Source organism: Primulina tabacum, chromosome 4 (assembly GCF_025594145.1).
Source record: "Primulina tabacum isolate GXHZ01 chromosome 4, ASM2559414v2, whole genome shotgun sequence".
Classification (NCBI taxonomy): domain Eukaryota; kingdom Viridiplantae; phylum Streptophyta; class Magnoliopsida; order Lamiales; family Gesneriaceae; genus Primulina; species Primulina tabacum.
This window is the reverse complement of record NC_134553.1, coordinates 47,683,094-47,702,225: the sequence shown is the minus strand read 5'-3', so window position 1 is coordinate 47,702,225 and position 19,132 is coordinate 47,683,094. Positions and strand designations below refer to the sequence as shown.

General features: G+C 34.1%; 2 protein-coding genes across 4 annotated transcripts; both read left to right on the top strand.

The window, feature by feature from the left end:
• The first annotated feature begins 515 nt into the window (after nucleotides 1-515).
• LOC142543566 (serine/threonine-protein kinase TIO-like) lies at nucleotides 516-11,681 on the top strand. Of its 2 annotated transcripts, none has more exons than XM_075650913.1 (23): nucleotides 516-679; nucleotides 902-1,015; nucleotides 1,113-1,187; nucleotides 1,347-1,439; nucleotides 1,587-1,661; nucleotides 1,861-1,953; nucleotides 2,220-2,283; nucleotides 2,377-2,461; nucleotides 3,158-3,230; nucleotides 3,300-3,368; nucleotides 3,454-3,525; nucleotides 3,652-3,751; nucleotides 3,872-4,018; nucleotides 4,973-5,111; nucleotides 5,690-5,861; nucleotides 6,202-6,300; nucleotides 6,390-6,935; nucleotides 7,338-8,495; nucleotides 9,077-9,310; nucleotides 10,053-10,196; nucleotides 10,356-10,436; nucleotides 10,554-10,742; nucleotides 11,347-11,681. In XM_075650913.1, exons 2-23 carry the CDS (start codon nucleotides 926-928, stop codon nucleotides 11,587-11,589), a joined length of 4,041 nt encoding a protein of 1,346 aa, XP_075507028.1. In that variant the 5' UTR covers nucleotides 516-679; nucleotides 902-925; the 3' UTR covers nucleotides 11,590-11,681. The 2 variants fall into 2 exon arrangements, with proteins under 2 accessions (XP_075507028.1, XP_075507029.1); XM_075650914.1 differs by having other exon boundaries at nucleotides 888-1,015.
• Nucleotides 11,682-13,376: 1,695 nt separating this feature from the next.
• Nucleotides 13,377-16,136, top strand: LOC142543565 (uncharacterized). Of its 2 annotated transcripts, none has more exons than XM_075650911.1 (8): nucleotides 13,377-13,705; nucleotides 13,976-14,069; nucleotides 14,170-14,295; nucleotides 14,499-14,657; nucleotides 14,851-14,969; nucleotides 15,066-15,257; nucleotides 15,343-15,433; nucleotides 15,814-16,136. In XM_075650911.1, exons 1-8 carry the CDS (start codon nucleotides 13,551-13,553, stop codon nucleotides 15,892-15,894), a joined length of 1,017 nt encoding a protein of 338 aa, XP_075507026.1. In that variant the 5' UTR covers nucleotides 13,377-13,550; the 3' UTR covers nucleotides 15,895-16,136. The 2 variants fall into 2 exon arrangements, with proteins under 2 accessions (XP_075507026.1, XP_075507027.1); XM_075650912.1 differs by having other exon boundaries at nucleotides 13,378-13,699.
• The last annotated feature ends 2,996 nt before the right edge of the window (nucleotides 16,137-19,132 follow it).

Here is a 19,132-nt window from a genome sequence, read left to right as displayed (position 1 = left end):
TGTCATAATAACCGAACGTTTGTCTCTTTATCAAAAATTACAGTAGACAATAACAATGTAACTCCGATCTTTTAAACCGTACAACAACTAAAATACTACGTTTTAATTGTTTCACATAGCATGGACAATTATTGTAACATAACGTAAATTACAAAAATCGTTTTTCAAAGACCAAATTAACGTAACCACGTAAAAGAATAATGATAAAAGAAGTTGTGCGAAGAGAAAGAGATGGATAAAATCTTATTGAAAATTACTAAATAAAAAAATTTAATTTTAAAAACTGTAGTAATTAGAGTTATAATTGTAATTTTGTCTAACCAAAACAAGTTAACCAAACACCTTATTAAAAAGTAATTATTATTTATTTATCATTATACTACTTTAATTACCAATATATTTTATCATTTATGATTTTATCACAGCAACAAAATAAATTATTTTCGAGTCTTGAAAAAAATATTTAAGCAAGAGAGCGAAGCGGTGTCGTACAAGGTGACGCAGCGGGGTTTGCCTTCATTTGAAAATTTTGAATTGAAATAGAAAAAATGAGTTAAACGGACATATATCAGACCCCTCCAATTTTTCGAATCTAAAGACTTCCCATTCCACTCTATCGCACTTGAAGTTCAGACTCGATTCAACAATTTGCTTCAGAATTCACAGTCACTTTTTCCAGGTGAAAACAAATTTCTTTTGTGATTTTTGTTTGTTTAATTTCCTCGAATTTTATGCTTCCAATCGCTATGCATGAAGATGTATGTTGATGGATAGTTTAGCTGATATGTTTGAAATTGAAGTGATTTTGTCTTAAATTGATGGAAATTTCTCACTCGTTGCTGTAATCCGGGTTAAGGCTCTTGGTCTTACTTCCTGATGCGTGATAGTTTTTGAATTGCAGTATATGTTGGTGGAATAAACGAAAATGGGTGTCGAGAATTATCATGTAATAGAGCTTGCGGGAGAGGGCTCCTTTGGTAAAGTTTACAAAGGAAGACGAAAGTTCACTGGCCAGGTATTATCTATTTGTTTGTTTTATATTTATATAATTATTACACTGGTATGAATTTATTTATCGTTACTTGGTCTGGTTTGTGCCAATAATTTGACAGACGGTTGCTATGAAATTTATCCCCAAACATGGGAAAACAGAGAAGGACATTTTGAATTTAAGACAGGAAATTGAGGTATTTATCATGTTGGTTGTTCTTATTCTTCTGTTGTTGATTGCGTTCTATTAGCATACTAAGCATAGGTTTGCATTGTCGTATTTACGTAATACTTTAAATTTGGTCATGTTTTGTATGTGGCCATTTGCTAACTTTAGCTGGTTCGGAGCTCTTCAGATTCTTAGAAAGTTGAAGCATGAAAATATCATAGCAATGCTGGACTCATTCGAGAGCCCACAAGAGTTTTGTGTTGTCACGGAATTCGCACAAGTAATTGCTACTTCTCTTTCAAATTATCTCCACTCGATCAAGTACTTTGCTACAAGGCTTAGTGGTTATCTGAGCTATTTGATGTGCACATCCTGCACACTCTGTCAGGGAAAATGAAAGTTATGTGATTAATGTATTTTATTGCAGGGCGAGCTTTTTGAAATTCTGGAGGATGACAAGTGCCTTCCTGAAGAACAAGTTCAAGCAATTGCGAAACAGCTGGTACTAAGTTTCTTTAAGCTATGACTTTATGCATCTGATCTCATTCTGTACGACTGTTGGTGATAAGATTTAAAACCTGTAGGGAATATGATGATTCTGTTCTTTCTTTTATTGATATTGAAATGATGTCCACATGCTTGGGTCACTCTTGGATACAAAATTCACCTTTTGGTTTTTTGTTTTACTGGTCTATTTTTAGGTGAGAGCATTGCATTATCTCCACTCAAATCGTATTATTCACCGTGATATGAAGCCACAAAACATACTCATAGGTGCTGAATCCATTGTAAAGGTTTGTATTGAAATGTTTCCCTTGTCTTTATTTTCTGTTCACATTTGTTATTCATAAATGTTCCTTTGCTGTTTTAAAGTTGAGATGTTATGAGGCATATTTTCATGTTGTACTTTATGATTCTTTACAGTATTGCATTGACCTAGGGTTGACATTCATATGTTATTGATCATTATAAATGGGCACTGTTTTGTTCTATTGCTTAATGATTATATCAGCGGCATGCCTGATTTCTTCTTCCTTTGTTTTGTCATATTGTCTATTAGCTGTGTGATTTTGGTTTTGCACGTGCAATGTCTGCAAACACAGTTGTCTTGCGGTCTATTAAAGGTAAGGATGAATCAATAGCGATGCCTATATTGTTTCTTTGCCTTTATTGACAGCCACATCTCTGACTTCTGTTTCTACATATTTTAAAATCAGGAACTCCTTTGTACATGGCCCCAGAATTAGTACGAGAACAGCCATATAACCACACTGCCGATCTGTGGTCCCTTGGTGTTATTTTGTATGCAGGCTTCCTTCTTAGCTTTTTTGTGCATCAAGAAGAAACAATGACTTGTTATCGATTTCTCCTTTTTGAATTTAAAAGAAATTTTTTTCAGTTATTTAGTTTGCATATTGACAAGCATTCTAGCAACATTTAGTCAGCTTCTGAATGATTTCTAAGAGATCTCCTTGAACTAAAACAAACTCGGCCACCACTTCTGTCTTTATCTAGCATCAGATGGAATAATCAAAGCAAATGACAGAGCTGTATGAAGGAGGAATTCAATGCAAATGACTGACTCTAAAAGCACTATTAAGGAGAAAGTTATTGTAAATGACCGACTCTTGTAACAAAAATTTGTCTACCCTTGTGTGCCAGTATTGCTAGAAACACGATGCTTCTTCCAGCAACTCTTGTGATGTTCCTTTTGTATAGTTTCAATGATGTTTCTTCCAGAAATGAGCCAGGTTAAACTGCACTAAAACGAATAATTTCTTATTCGTGTGATGTTCCTCTTGCATAGTTTCAATTTCTTTTTTCACAAAAAGTGTCCATCAATTAGCTAAGCTCATGGAAAGATGACGGCTAATGATAAAAAATGTCTCAAGAGATGCCTGCCCCTGCTGTATTCAATTTTATATGAAATATTCTTCATTTTGCTTGCTAGTTTATAGTCGTCCTCTTGGCTTATCTAGAAATCCTTATGCTACACAGGTATGAACTATTTGTTGGCCAACCTCCATTCTATACGAATTCTGTGTATGCTCTTATCCGGCATATCATTAAGGTAATTACATTTTTTCTGTTTTATTTTTCACCGTGTCATATATTGATTATTTTTTTGAATTTGTTGCAGGATCCTGTTAAATATCCAGACAACATGAGTTCAAACTTCAAAAGCTTTTTGAAGGGTTTACTTAATAAGGTACAGTTTGAGAGAAAAAAAAATGTGCAAGGACATTCTATTTTTCATGATGACTCTTGAATATTACTTTCTTCCTTCATAACAGGTTCCACAAAACAGACTGACATGGCCTGCTCTTCTTGAACATCCATTTGTTAAAGAAACTCAAGTGGATGAAGTAAGAGTTTTCAGTTTTTTCCTGTCCGTTGTCATTTTCTTGATGCTCTTCTCATATTTTTTTTAAAAGAGGCTCGTTTTTTTAAATAAAATAATCATACAAATTTGTGTTATCTATTATAACCAGGAGTTAAGTACCGTGACCACAGCATCTCCACGAGGTTTCAATGCAGCTTTGAGGCACGAAAGGAGTGTTCAAAAGCCAAGTGAATTTGTTGTACCAGAGAGTATGCTCTTTATTGTCTTTTAAAGTTATTCAGTGAATATTTTCTAATCCAGAGAGTTAGTGCTGCTATAATTCTCCAAAGTTATGTCTTGAAGTTAAACTCTGGTGGTATTTACTATAGGTAAAAATTATTCTCCTAGTCGTGAAAGTGAGATTGTCCAATGCTCTCCTACTAATCTTCAATCGAGAAGCACTAACTCAACAGTTGATGACATGCCAAGGGAGGAGTTTTCAACTTTTCCATGTAAGGATGGTGCTGCACAATCAGGTAAGTTGCTTTTGATAAATGGTGCACACTCTTTCGCTTTGTTTTTACACATGATTATGCTGTACCCAAGAGTTTCAGGTTGTATTTTTGCAACATGTGCATTTTCCAAAATTTCAAATTTTTTTCCTTAATGTTCTATCATATATCTGATTTATTAATGTAGGGGAGCTTCAATGTTTTCTTTTTACTCTTTACCCTGATGGTACCTAGCAAAAGTATTATATTTTCAAGAATGAGCTTATCTATATCTTGATGAGTTTTTAGGAAACAGGATTATCTTATACCCATTCGGTAATAGGTCAAAAACTCTTCTTTGCTATTTGGTGTGTAAATATTAAAAATATAACTCCATCTTCTGGCTGTCAAGAATGCAATTTTTTTTGGGTGATTGTTGAAAGAGACCAGTCTGTCTTTGTACAAGCCATGGGGTTAGTACTGACATTATGCTACGTTTTAATTGTACCACTTTCCCAAGAGCTTGGGTTTGTGCTTTTTTAAGATGTTATGGACAATGTTAGATTTGTTAGCATTCTGTTTGATAAACTGAGAGTTGATTTCTCTTGTATATGTTTAATGTGTTTTTCTAGGTTCTTGCATAATATATCTGCACACTGTTCTTTCCTATGCTCATCACTTCCTATAGGGATAAAATAACTTTCATATTCTTCCATAGATAGTTCCATAATCCTTCCCCCTTCTACTGTAGCTCTCTGCTACCCTAAATGTCTTTTGGTACCTGCTTTCAGTTCTTATAGGTCTTGCTGCTTTTAGCATCACGCCAATCACCATATAAATGATGCTTCATTAGCATCTTGTAATTGTTATTTCTCTTGAAAGGTTACACTGTATTGGTTGTACAAGATGGATAATGTTTTCTGTGTATCATGATTTAACTTAATTTAATTTGAATAATATTGTATTTTGCGTGGCTGTATGGCCTCCTTTTGTGCTCAGGGTGCCAAGTGTTGGATCGACTGGAGAATAATTCTCGAACAGTCAAGGGTGCAAATTTAATAGTTCAAGACAATGAAGCATTGGCTGCTATTATGCTACCACTTAAAAAAGTGTGCAGTGGATCACAAAACTCTTGCATGTAAATCAGTCTTCTTTACAATCACGCGAGTCTAGATTATGCTTTTTGGTTGCTGTTTATTTTGCTTTATGTATCTGTGTGTGTAAATTTATCTTATTGTGTTTTGAACTAGACTTCAGTGCCTGTTTGCATTGTTAAAATGATTTTGAAACTAAAGTTAAATAAGTGCCTTGTCGTTCAATGTAGGTTTCTTTGTACGCAAGCATGCTATGATGTTAAATATCAATTTCTTAATTGTGCATTGATGCTGTATGAGAGGGTATATGTGAGGAGGATGTTAAAGTTTGAGAAACTTTTGTGAAGACATGGAATCAAACAGAAAAGTATATTTTGCTGCTGTTGGATGTCTGTATAACTTGTTGTCTTGTTTAGACCCTGTATCAGCAGGACTACAATGAAGTTTATTTTTGCCTTAAAATCACTTTTAATTTGTTTGTACTTGTATGCAGCTTCTTGAAGATCATATAAATAATATTTTGAAGGGCTGCTTTACATAAAATGACTCATTCAGTTTTTATTGGATAAATTTTAACTGTGTCTCAAAAGAATGTTATGTTTCCTGTCATTTATTATAACAGGAGTCTGGACGAAGTTATTTTGAACCAATCACTGAGAATTCTTTCAAATTTAATTGCTTCTGAAGCATTAAATTCAAGGGGTATTTTGGATGAAATTGTTGGTGGACTTCTTGGTTTTGCTTCTGCCATAGTTCAATTTAAACCAACAAATGGAAATGACTTGATTGCAAAGGTATGTAGATGTCACTTTTAATTATCATGAATGTCTGTGAGTGTGAATCATTTGCATGTTTAATATTTTATAGCAGTTTGTATGGATAACATTTGGGATTTACTTGTGAGTTGGAGAATATCGAATTGGTAACCAGTCTCTTCTTGTAAAGTTCTGTGTCTGAGGACTGGAAATCCCCTCTTTCAATAGTAGAAATAGAATTGTAACTATTTAAACTAGAGCACTTAGTTCCATATAAACTTAAAATTTTACTTGATTTTTTTTCCTTTAGGAAGTTCTAGTCACTTGTTCAAGCTAGTGGTAGTCATTACGAGTGTTAATCTGCTTTGTTATGTGACAGAGCCTCTCAGCCATAAAAAGAATGATAGATAATTGTGGAGGTGGTACCGGAGATCCTTATTTCAAAAATTGGGTTACCATGGTTGGATTGTATGCACAGGTTAGATTCATTTCTTTGCTATTACCTTTGTCCTTCAAGAAAAATTACATTTGTTTGCTTGATACACTCAGAAGTTTTAAATTCTGCAGGTGATAAGTTGCAGTGATGAAGCATCAGGAAGAGTTTTTTATGAGAGCACTTCCTGTGTTGCCATCATGTTATCTCAAGTATCACAGTCTCTCAGAGCATCTGCTGCCACTTCAACCCCTGAGGCAGCTTCCGCTCCTTCAGTGGTGAATAAAACTCTTCAACAAATTTTGGTCCATGCTAAATCTTCGGATGTGGTGGATTATTTGTGTTTATGCCTGGAATCATCAGGCTCAATTCTCATATCAGGCTCTACGACTTTGTTAAAAGCTGCTTGTGAGGCCTGCAGGGGAATTTGGTCGCTCATCGATGCATTTGAACTTCTATCCATGAGAGAGAGACCGTTATTTCCACTAAATTCTTTGCGAAGCCATTCTCTACTCCGATTTGACCTTAAGGGCCGTGATGAGGGTTTCTTGCATGGATCTGAATCAGGAGAAGTCACCGATGTCATTACCAAAGCATTTCTCAAGTCTAAAGCCATACAGGTTGCTGTTTTCTTTTGTCTTCGCCAACGCAATGAGATTGGTCTCTGTGCCGTGTTGCAGGTATTTTTATTCTCTTGCTGATTTTGATTTCTTCCATGTTCCTGTGTTTCTTGGATGCAAGAGCTTCAAATAATTATCTTATCTTGGATAACGAAGTTTATTTCTATGCCAAGTTCTTTGATCAACTAAACACAGCTAGAATTTTTCATGACCAAATGCAGTTAGAAATTTTTCATGACCAAACGCAGCTAAAACTAATTCCTAGATCTTATAAGCATCAAGTAATCTGCAAAATTAAACTTTTATTTTTCCCTACTCTCTATGCTTCCTGTACGTGTGAATGACGACATCATCATACACATGTTCCAATTACGTGACATGCTCTTTAATTTTTCTCCTGATTATTTAATGCACTTTTTTTTTATTTATCTTTAAACTACATGACTCATGTGCTTTATGCAGCTTGTCTTGAGAGTTTGCACACGCAGTGAAGTGGTAGTAAATGTTCTCTGTGGTTTGCCAGGTAAACTACCTGTGATGACAGTTGTTAGTGGTGGAGGAGATGGCACAATAGTTTCGGAGCTCTTCTCCATCCTATCATTTTGTGATGTTACTGACAAAGAGATCAATGGAGGAGACGCAGATAGTACAAAACTCAAAGCAATGAATACCCGTGTCTTAGTTATGCATTCAAGTCTTGTGCTTGCCACCATTGCTCAAGGTCTGAAATCATCTGGAAGAAACTCTGCACTGTTTATGCTGACTACATCCTCGAAAAAGCAATCAACTCGGCTTTCTACTCTGGCACACCATTATTCCTCGGACGAAAGGACACAGTTTCCGCTGCAACCTGCTTGTGCATCTGCTATGTTGGCTCTCGCATCCATTCTGTCTCTTGAAATGGGAGCTTCGGTTGAAAATGCCATCTCTGAAATAGCTCTTCCTTTAATTCCTCGAACACCGACTTTGTGTGAGTATCTCAGAGGTCCAGCAACTGATGAAAATGTTATAAACCTCAACATGCCAAAGGGGATGCTCACATTCTGGCATGGTATCAGGGATGGCTGTGTTGGATTGTTGGACTCCAGACTGAGTTGGGGAGGACCCTTGGCTGTGCAACAGTTGTGTGCAAGCGGTGCTCCACAGCTTCTTATTGATTTATTGGCTAACAATGTTTCAAATGCTTCTCAACAAGGATCTGTCTGCTCACAAGATCAAATAGGATTGTCGCCTACTGGGGTGGTTAGGACAATTGCTTCAATATGTCAATGCCTTTCAGGCGGAGTTTCGACATTTCGCCATATTTTGCTAAGGACAGAGCATGTCAAGTGCATCACAGATTTATTATCTGACACACATCTTAAGCTTATTCGATCATGGATTGGACCTGGTGGAGGAAAATATGGTGTTAGAGATACAATAAATGCAGTAATTGACCTCTTAGCATTTCCATTTGTTGTTATACAAAATTCACCTGGTTTGCCATCCGCTACTGCTTCAGTGAATGGTGGTTTCCTTCTCAATATGGGCTCTCCTGGTGGGAAGGTTTGTGCTGAAGACAAAGACATGATGAAAGCGATACAGACGAACATGAACAACTATATCAAGATTCTTTTGGAGGTCAGTCTATGCCTCTTTCTGAGTTCCCCTAATTTATATTGTTTGTTGAGCATCCCATTGGTGCTAAGTATAAGTACAGTTCGGTTTAGTTTACATTCCAAATTGTACCCTACTACCCTATACTTTCTATCAGACACTTGATGTGAGTTTCTGTACCTTTTTATATTGTTGTATGCTAATTTGACGAGGGGAAATTTTAGGAACCTAAATGTGGCGCTGCTGTATTTTTGGGAAAGTGACCTATGCTTGGAGAATTTTTAAGATGTGTGGCCATAAAACATGGAGACGGCAATGGTTTCATTTTTTTTTTCTGAATGTAAATTACACATTATATTGTGAAAAAAGTTCTGTGACGCCAGTTAGGTGAAAAAAACATTAACTTCTATGTCGACATTTTACAAGTTTCCTTGATAATGCAGGAACATTTCATTCTTTGTTTTTTTCCTTGCAAGCATGAACAGATTGACGAGACATTAATCTGTCCTTGACTTGAAATATTGAACTCAATGATTCATGAACTCTTTTGAAGTGAAAAATTGTGGTTTTGTAGTTGAGATGATGCAGTTGCTTTTGTATTCTAGGTTGAAGTGCCAGCCATAATTGTCCGTTGCTTGGACCATATGGAAATTAAAGATGTTTCCAGGCCAGTTGCTTTTGTTTCCAAACTATCGAACCAACACCCCCTTGCTGTTCAACTAGTAAGCAAAGGCTTCTTGGATCCAACCAGAATAAGAAGGTTGCTTAGTGGCCCCTGCCCTAGAGAAGCCACCGTGGATTTTCTTATGATTGTTTCTGATTTAGCTCGAATGGATAAGGTACTTCTAGGATGTACTTCTACTAGGGTAATTTATATAAAATTACATCTTGGCACATAATGAATCATGTGAAGTTCTTAAGTGTCATAAAAAACTAGACTCGAATGACATAATTTTACCTCGCATTTTACTGGTCACTTTGTCTATATCTTATCTATAGATATCATACAGATAATTAGCTACACAGTAAAATGAGAAAAATATGCATTGCTAAATATTCATAATTCCTACTTTTCTTGTGGTGCTTATGGCGGTGTAATGTTGATATCCAATATTTGTAGCCTTATTTATTGTGTCAGTTCAGGAAGGTTTGCTACACATACTTCCTAGATAGGAAAACTTACTGACCAGAAAAAAAAAAAACACTTGCTGGTCAGCTGTATTGCATTGTTGATTGGATTTTGTTTCTCTCATCGACACAAGGTTCTGAGTTCTGAAGAAAAAATAAATTTTTATTATTCTGATCTTTTAGAGACTTTAAGCCGAACTTAATGCCTCTTAGTTCTCTTTTGTACTTGAAATGGCAACAAAATGATTTGTCTTTCTGATTGGTTTTTTATTCTACTTATATAGCCTAGTTATAAACTATAATCTTCATCTATGAAGACTCACCACCTTAACAATCAGCTGGGAAAAAAAGCATCATAGTAGTTTCTACCTAATTTTCTATACGCAGATACTTTCATTATCGTGTTAGTGAGGCAGGCACATCGGAAATTTCTAATCACAATTATTCATGCAGTTATTTTATGAAAATATCAAGGCAGCGGATATCTTGGAGGCTCTGAAGAACTTTCTCACGCATGAAGATCCAAATATTCGCTCCAAGGCTTGCAGTGCTATTGGCAATATGTGTCGCCACAGCTCCTACTTCTATGGTTTACTGGTATAGAACTCATGAAAACCCAAAGAGACACTTGCGCTTTCTTATTTATTGCTCTTTGATCTTGATAATCTACTACCCATTCATTAATCAAGACGTTAGATTTTTAGAAGTCTGGTCACAATTGCTATAGTAACTTACTAGCTGTCGTATTATTTGAAGGCAAAACATCATATAATTGGTGTCCTTATTGATCGATGCTCTGATCCTGATAAAAGAACAAGGAAGTTTGCTTGTTTTGCAGTAAGTATTCCAACAGTCTATTCCTCAACAATGTCGCGACTACATTATCTCTATTTTGTCTTGTGGCGAAGTGATATTGTTTTAGACTAATTAATGAGCATATGTCTTGAACTCCAGGTTGGAAATGCTGCATATCACAACGATTCTTTGTATGAAGAACTTAGAAGAGTCATCCCGCAGCTGAAAAATGTACTACTCTCAGATGAGGAGGATAAAACGAAGGCAAATGCTGCAGGTGCTCTCAGTAATCTTGTTCGGAACTCCAACATGCTTTGTGAAGACATGGTTTCCAAAGGAGGCATGCAGGTAAATCAAATTCTTCCAGGCTCGTATGAGTCATTTGGCGTTAGTCAGATCTTTTTTTCCATTGAGGCCACTGCAATCTGGTCCTTCTGGGTTGCCATCAGTTTGTCTGAAAAATATGCCTCAAACGATGCTTCACAGATATATTGGCCATCCTCTGTCACAAATAAGAAGGGTGGATTCAGTTTTATCTGTCAGTTTCCCTGTAGTTTCAACCATGTGGGAATGATGGTGCTTTTGTATGAATTGCCGGTAAACGATTGAAAGAATTAGTATCATCCAATGCCTTGATAACTATGTCACGTGGAAGTCTTGGGAACTATAATGCCACAAGGGTGGAAGCGAATGAGCAGGCGCCATCTCCTTCTCATTGCTCTTCACCAATGGGGAAGCTCAATCCGATTAAGTCTGTAGCGTCTATCGATTTCGTCATGTCCCCTTCCTTTTGTTTTGAGATTATGATCTCATTATTATATCATTTGCTATCTCAAAAGAGTATTCTGCCCGCAAAATCACATGCATTTGCAACAGTCTTACATTTGTGTTGTGAGTGCTGATATTATCCATGCCTCTACATTTTTCTAAACCAAAACCATTATCATTTCAGGCATTGCTAAAGGTGGTGGCCGATTGCTCGAAGGTGGCATTGAACCCAAGAAAGGATGCCATAAATGAGTCACCCCTAAAGATAGCCTTATTTTCACTTGTCAGGATGTGTGCTTACCCACAATGTAGGCAATTTATTAGCTCATCGGAGTTGCTTCCTCTAATAGCACAGCTTCGACAATCGCCAGAATCCGCCATTGCCAATTACGCCTCTATCATTATCAGTAAAGTGTCAATATCTTGATACTCGATTAACGGTTGAAAGTAATTACAGTTGTTACATTGGAGATATTGATCAGACATTGAATTGCAAATTTTGATTGGATTGGAGTTTTTAATCTTATTAAGCAAGTCCATTTTGAAATGTTTGTGAAATTTAAATTTTTTATACAAAAAAAGAAAATAATACCACTCAAAAAACCAAGTAATTAGGTAATTTAGATTTTCACTTGAAGTATGAAACAAGTGTGTAATGTATTTGAATATCAATTAAGATTAAATTAAATTTAGATATAAACAAATCAATAAAAACAGAATGTTTTAATTTTTTTTCCTGCCCAAATTCAAATTCATATTCTAAATTGGAATTGAAATTTTCTAAATTTTAAATCCCAAATTTTATATATTTTTCTCTATGGGGATCGACTATTTTTTTAAAAAAATAAAAAAAATAGTAATTTTTATTGATTAATCAAATGTCATCAAATATAAGTTTAAGTAGCCAAATCAAAAATTTCACGGACACTCAATAAAAAAAAGTGAATAAGAAGTAGAAATTTTGTTAAAGCGTGTGCAAATGTATTCGTTGATCGTTTGATATGGAAAAACGACGAAACTATTAGATCACTAAGAAGCTCCGCGATCTCTCCACCACACTAGTAATGACGTAGCCCAAATCTTCTCATGATAGGGTCACTGTTTACACTGGAAAAAAAAAAAAAAGCACTTGGTCGTTTTAAAATCTCCTCATCTAAGGATCTTAGTCATCCTGTAGAGCCTTCAATTCCCCATGTGTCATAGAAAGTGGTAGCAATAGACTATTTAACCCAACATACTATTCTTATTTTGAAATTTAAATCTAAAAAATATTGAATAACTATCAATATTCTGTAAATTACTACTCAACTAGCAGCCATGCATTTTTTTTTAACTATTGTGTCTCATTTTCACGTAGTTTCAAATTTTATTTTATTTTATTTGCATAAATTTGTATTAGTGTATGTATGTTGTTGTATAACAAAGATTTTAAAAATATTTTACTATTTCAGTCGCAATTCGGACATTTTATTTCGGATACGTAAGTGCAATTGCGTTTTTAATTTGAATAACTCAATAATTTAATTATGTTTTAGAGGTATTGCAATGCAAATTATTGTTAATATATTATATACTAATATTGTTTTATTTTATTCTTATGTTTCAAAAAACAATGTTTTCAAGATACGGCTGTTTTTGGAATCTGTCATAGTAAAATATTGAAGATTTTGGTCATTTTAATTTCTTCTAATTCTTATTTAATTTATTTTGAACCAATATTTTCTAATTTATTAACTTTTCATTATAGAAAAAAAAATTATTTTTTGGTAAATAAGTAAATATGATAAATGTTATTATTACTATTTATTGTAGGTAAATATATATAAAATAAAAAATGAGTTATTTTTAAAAAATCATTTGATGATGAATTATTTTGGAAAAAAAATTGGAAACAACTGTCGTGGCTTTTGCAGATTACCTATCTTCATGTATTTTAATTTGTAACATTTGAAACATGCAAATTATATGACATGATTTGATAAATCGAAATAGCAAGAAAAAGACAATCTTAACACAAAAATCAAAAATATGTTTGTATTGATAAATTTCAAATCTTTTAATTTCAAATATTTTCGTTGTTTAAAAATATAAAATCATAAATTTCAAATTTATCCATTACATATTTTTATAAAATTTCTCATGTAATCTAAGTTTTTTTTTAATATGAACATGTTCAGACAAGGTTTGAACTCGAAACAAGATGGTGTTAAGAGTAATTATCATAATTCGGGTTGAATATGTTGCCATTTGGGACCTTCCGATCCACTCATTTTAAGAAAATCAAGAAACTGTTTCAGAAAATTGAATCGACACTTCACATAGCACCCACCTCAAGAAACCACCAATGTACTATTGTTGATCTTGTATCTTCAGTCCCAACTATCAATCATGGCTTCTCGGAGCATTTTCTTCCAACACTCTTCCATTAAACCATGTACTAGGAGACGGAAGACCCCAGTGCTAAAAACCCATTTCGCCTTTCTTCAGGAAACTCCATTTTTCATCTATTCTAGTGTATTCAAGCTCTCAGCTAACAGGTTGGGGTATGCTTCATGTTGGTGATAGCTAGCTGTGGGCGGGTTCCACCCCCCCCCCCCCCCCCCCCCCCCCCCCCCCCAGTAAATTTCAGTTGAAAATCGCTATCCTACCTATCAGTTGATTCCATTGGAGCTGATTCTGTTTGGCATTTTGTTTAATTTATGGCTTTAGTTTTTGTTTAATTTATGGCTTTAGTTTTATGGGCTTGTGTCATTTTTGGGCATTGCCCGTAGAGGAAGTATTTATTCACAAGTATATTTTGGTTTTTTTGACAGGTTAAGTAAGAAAGTTGCTGCTGTGGTATCAGAAGAAAAAGAGGTGGAGACGAGTAATTCTGGATCTGATGTTTTCAAGCTCACTTATTTAGAGGTGTCTTTGTAATTTCTTGATTTGGGCTTTGTTTTTCTGTTGAGTTTTTTGAGAATTGTTGTCGAAAATTTGATATTTTTAAAATTTTCTTTTGGAGTAGGGGAATAGTTGGTTGTGGGAAGTTGGAGGGGTGAAAATATTGGTTGATCCAGTCTTGGTGGGGAACTTGGATTTCGGAATTCCTTGGCTTTATGATGCTGCTAAAAAGCTTCTCAAGAATTTCATGGTATAATTTATTTGACATTGAATCAATATTTTGAGCACAGTTTTTTTGTTTTGTTTTGATCTTGGAAATTTAAATAAATGGAACTATTCAATGTATTTTGTGAAAGAAATGACTGTCCTTACTCAACTCTAGGTAGGTCTTCCACTAAATTTATCATATTGTGTATGCTCTCATGTAATGGATGTGTGATCAAATCAGTGCAGCTTGATGATCTTCCCGAAATCAATTGCTTACTAATTACACAAAGCCTTGATGACCATTGCCACATGAAAACTCTAAAGCCTCTTTCTCAAAAGTTACCGAATCTTAGAGTAATTGCGACTCCGAATGCCAAGGCTCTATTGGATCCCTTATTTACCAATGTAAGTTATGTTATCAGTCTTTGCTCATTTTCTTTCTAGTTCAATGTATCTAATCTTATTACTTCTAATAATAGTTCAAAGTTGTTATGTGGCCATGATTGTCATGAGCCGAAGCTTTAGTTGCTGTATATCCATCCGGCTTCATGTAGAATTAGTACAGGATTCTTACTGGCTTTTTCTTACAAATGTCTAGGTCACATATTTAGAACCAGGTCAGGCCTCTGAAATACAAGTCAATAGTGGTTCTTCAGTCAAGATCCGAGCTATTGCAGGGCCGGTTTTAGGTCCTCCTTGGCAGCGTCCAGAAAACGGGTAGAATATGTGAAGTATCACTCAATCAAGACCGACTTCTGTTTCATATTAATGATGCATTCTTACAAATTTTATCCTTTACATATTATACCACAGCTATCTTGTCACCTCTCCTGAAGGCGAGCTGACTCTGTACTATGAACCCCACTGTGTCTATAATGAGAATTTTGTTGAGAAAGAACGAGCTGACATAGTTATAACCCCTGTTATTAAGCAACTCTTGCCAAGCTTCACTTTGGTTTCTGGACAAGAGGACGCTGTTCGTCTAGCAAAGTTGTTGCATGCCCAGTATGTATCTTTTTTGAGTTTTTCAATCAATAATTTGAGCTTGGTTATGGAAGATTTGAAATTTGCTTCTTCTTCTCTTGTATAGGTTTATCGTTCCAATGAAAAACGGTGATCTTGATAGTAAAGGGCTGCTTTCAAGTCTTGTTAAAGCTGAAGGGACCGTAGAATCATTCAAGGTATGATTTCACTAGAGTTTGCTCGAAAGCCGTATCTGTGAATAAAGAGAACACATATTTTGTAAAGAATCACTGCATATAGATTAATTCATTTTCTCAGAATGTAACCAATAAGCTCCTCCTGGCATGTTTGCCAATACAAACTTTTCGTGCTGATGGTGTATTGGCATCCTGTGGCACGCTTGCCTGGTAGATGCGAGTTTGCCTCAGAATAAAGTGCTCAAATTTTCATTCGCATCCTACAAATTTACGGGTTCATATTATTCGTCATATTGTACCTCTATCATAGATCCTGCTTTGTATGTTACCGGTGCTAAAATGCATTTGGTTTGAGATAAAATCATCCTCTCAACTTTGTTCCGGATATAATAACAATGCAGGAGCTCTTGTCGAAAGAGCTACCGGAAGCCAAAGTTCTACAGCCTACACCTGGGAAACCCATCGAAATTTCAGCACGGTAGTGAACATCCCAACCCCGTAACCTGCAAAAGGTGGCTTCCTCTTGCCGCAGCAACTGGCTTAGATTTTCTTTGGAAAGTTGGATCAAACTTCCGTGCTCTCAAGTATCACTGAATCGTTGTTGTATATTCTTAAATTCGTAATTACGATACATGTGATATTGTAAGGTTAGGCACCTAAAATGATCACAAGTTTATACTATCTATTTATGTATCAAGTTCAAGACCCGTATTAAGTTCTTTGATGTTCTGGAGTCACTTTTTAAATCGAGTCAAGTAGATATTTTCTTTTAGGCTCGTATGTTTTTGAAGTATCTGACCCAGTAGTTTTTTTGAGTTCATATATATTTTAATGGCAAAAACTTGTGTGAGACGATCTCACGGGTCGTATTTTATGAGATGAATATCTTATTTGGGTCATTCATGAAAAAATACTACTTTTTATGCTGAGAGAATTACTTTTTATTGTGAATATCGGTAGGGTTGATTCGTATCACAGATAAAGATTCGTGAGACCGTCTCATAAGAAACATATTCTATTTTAATTAGGTACACAGACGTGTGTGTGTGTAATTTGACCCATCATAATATTGTAATTATATATATATATATGCTCACACATAATTAATTACAATATGCTCACACATAATTAATTACAATATAATGATGGGTCAAATTCTTATCCTATCAGATAAATTTGTATATGTTGTGTATGATTTAGTCATAGTGTCTCTAGATTAGGGTACGAATTTGAGCTAGGGGAACATTGCTGCTGTTGTTTAGTATAAGTTATTGTTTGACTAGAAATATATAAAAATTATCCCTAACTAATTTTAATTTCTATTCAAATAAAAGTTTTAAAACGCGGCTTCTAATTTATTTTCCTTTGAAATAATATTTAAGAAATATGATTTTAGGTACGTATTCAAAGTTGTGTTATCTTGTCAAAAGGAGAATGTTTATGCAATTACTGCTCACAAGAAATTAAATAGAAAGACCATTATATATAAACACCAACTACGATATTATATGGAATATATGATGCTAAAAAAGTTTTGCATTCAAAACTTATTTTTCAAATAATTTATTTTGATAAAAATAAATATATATTTGAATATTAAAGTTTTAATACTTGTCTATAACAATTAGTATATATATATATATATGTGTATGTATGTACACACAAATGATATAAAGCATGAAAGTTGCTCATATTCATGTTTAAAAAAGACGGCAAAAACTTGGGTGAGACGATCTCACGGGTCGTATTTTGTGAGACAGATTTTTTATTTGGGTCATTCATGAAAAATTATTACTCTTTATACTAAGAATATTATTTTTTATCGTGAATATCGATAGGATTGATCCGTGTTACAGATAAAAATTTGTGAGGTCGTCTCACAAGAGATTTACTCCAAAAAAGAGATGTCTATCTTACAACTGTAGCCAAAATATACTGTCTAAGAGTGTGCATTCAAAAGCCAAACTTTGTCACGATCAAAGACAAAAAGAAAGCCAAACATAAAAATATATAATAAATTATGTACTGTAGAAAACGATATACTGCAAATAAATAAATCCGAAAACAAATATCATAAAAGAGATTGTAGGATGAGACGTTTGTGACTTTTTCCAAAAAATATAACAATTAGCAACGATACAACTTAAATCTTTTAAATCGTAAATAACTCAAATATTACATTTTGATCGTTCATCTAACCAGAACAATTTTTCTCCCTACAACAATAAAATGGATAAAGTCGTAAAGAAATCGCTCTGCCCATTTCATCCATTCATGCAATGTATTTCTATATAAACTCACCCGTCTTAATTTATTTTCAAGATAAGATAAAATCCACTATATATATTATTTCATGCACTTAAAATGAAATATAATGGTCCCTCACGTTAACTGAAACAGCCCAAATTCCACAAATACAAATAATTCGATTTCCACTCGCAGCATCTGTGTGTGTGTGTATATATATATGTATGTATGTATATCTTAATTACATACATCTTAATTTCATATGTTATATAAATAAAATTCAACCACCATATATATGTGTGTATATATATATATGTGTGTGTGTGTATCTCATGCTCTATATATATAAATATAGAAATGGATAATGTCAATTGCCATTGGCGTATTTATACGAAACATTAATAAATTATTTTAAACATCTACTCTATAATGTCGACAGACCGTGAACATATTAAAATATTAGATATATTGACTGAGCGAATATCTCCTAAATATCCGTATCATAAGCTGTCCAAAACTTAAATAAAATTTTGTCCAACAACCTTAATATATATATACAAATGTATGTTGATTTCTAAAATCTTTTAACTTGTCAACGATTAAATTTAGAGTAAGCCTCTTGTGAGACGGTCTCACGAATATTTATCTGTCAGACGGGTCAACCCTACTCATATTCACAAAAAAAAAAATACTTTTTTATGGTGACCCAAATAAGAGATCTGTCTCATAAAATGTGACACGTAAGATCGTCTCACACAAATTTTTAAAATTTATTTCAACGACAATTAACTCGGGACCAAATTAGCATGTTGACATTGATTTTAGAAGAAAAATATTAAATCTTGACTCCAAGAGATAAGCACGGATCATACACACAGTTTGGTCGATTTCGTGAGAAAAATGGCATTAAAATGGCTTCGTATCCTCAGACAAGCTTAAACGACTGCAAGAGACATATGGCCTTAATTGTGTCGAAGAGCCATTTTTAGACCGATCGACCCCACAGATTCCCAATTTTATTTAATATTTTTTTATAAAATATAATATTATATAAATACCACCGCGTGGCTTGTCTACCATGCACTACGTGTGTGTGTATATATTCATTCCTAGGCTTAACATACACGACTTGTTGGGATATTAAAAAGATAATTAAATCAAGTAATTAGTGTTTTGAAAAATAAAATTCAATAATATTTATAAAGTTATATACAGATTTTTTTTAAAATTAAATCAAGTAATTAGTGTTTTGAAAAATAAAATTCAATAATATTTATAAAGTTATATACAGATTTTTTTTAAAAAAAAAATCTGAGGACATACTTCACCAATCAAATCATCTCTCATTAATAGCACATTAAAAATTGTTAATTAATCCATTGATTATTAATCTCAGGCAAAAACTTGTGTGAGACGATCTCACGGGTCGTATTTGTGAGACAGATCTCTTATTTTGGTCATCCATGAAAAAAT

Excerpts from the sequence above, each read along its gene's own strand:
- LOC142543565 (XM_075650911.1), top strand. The coding sequence starts at position 13,551 with ATGGCTTCTCGGAGCATTTTCTTCCAACACTCTTCCATTAAACCATGT. Across the intron at positions 14,658-14,850 it reads TGGATCCCTTATTTACCAAT|GTCACATATTTAGAACCAGG; the intron begins GTAAGTTATGTT and ends ACAAATGTCTAG. Across the intron at positions 14,970-15,065 it reads TGGCAGCGTCCAGAAAACGG|CTATCTTGTCACCTCTCCTG; the intron begins GTAGAATATGTG and ends ATTATACCACAG.
- LOC142543566 (XM_075650913.1), top strand. The coding sequence starts at position 926 with ATGGGTGTCGAGAATTATCATGTAATAGAGCTTGCGGGAGAGGGCTCC. Across the intron at positions 1,188-1,346 it reads ATTTAAGACAGGAAATTGAG|ATTCTTAGAAAGTTGAAGCA; the intron begins GTATTTATCATG and ends GGAGCTCTTCAG. Across the intron at positions 6,301-6,389 it reads TGGTTGGATTGTATGCACAG|GTGATAAGTTGCAGTGATGA; the intron begins GTTAGATTCATT and ends TAAATTCTGCAG.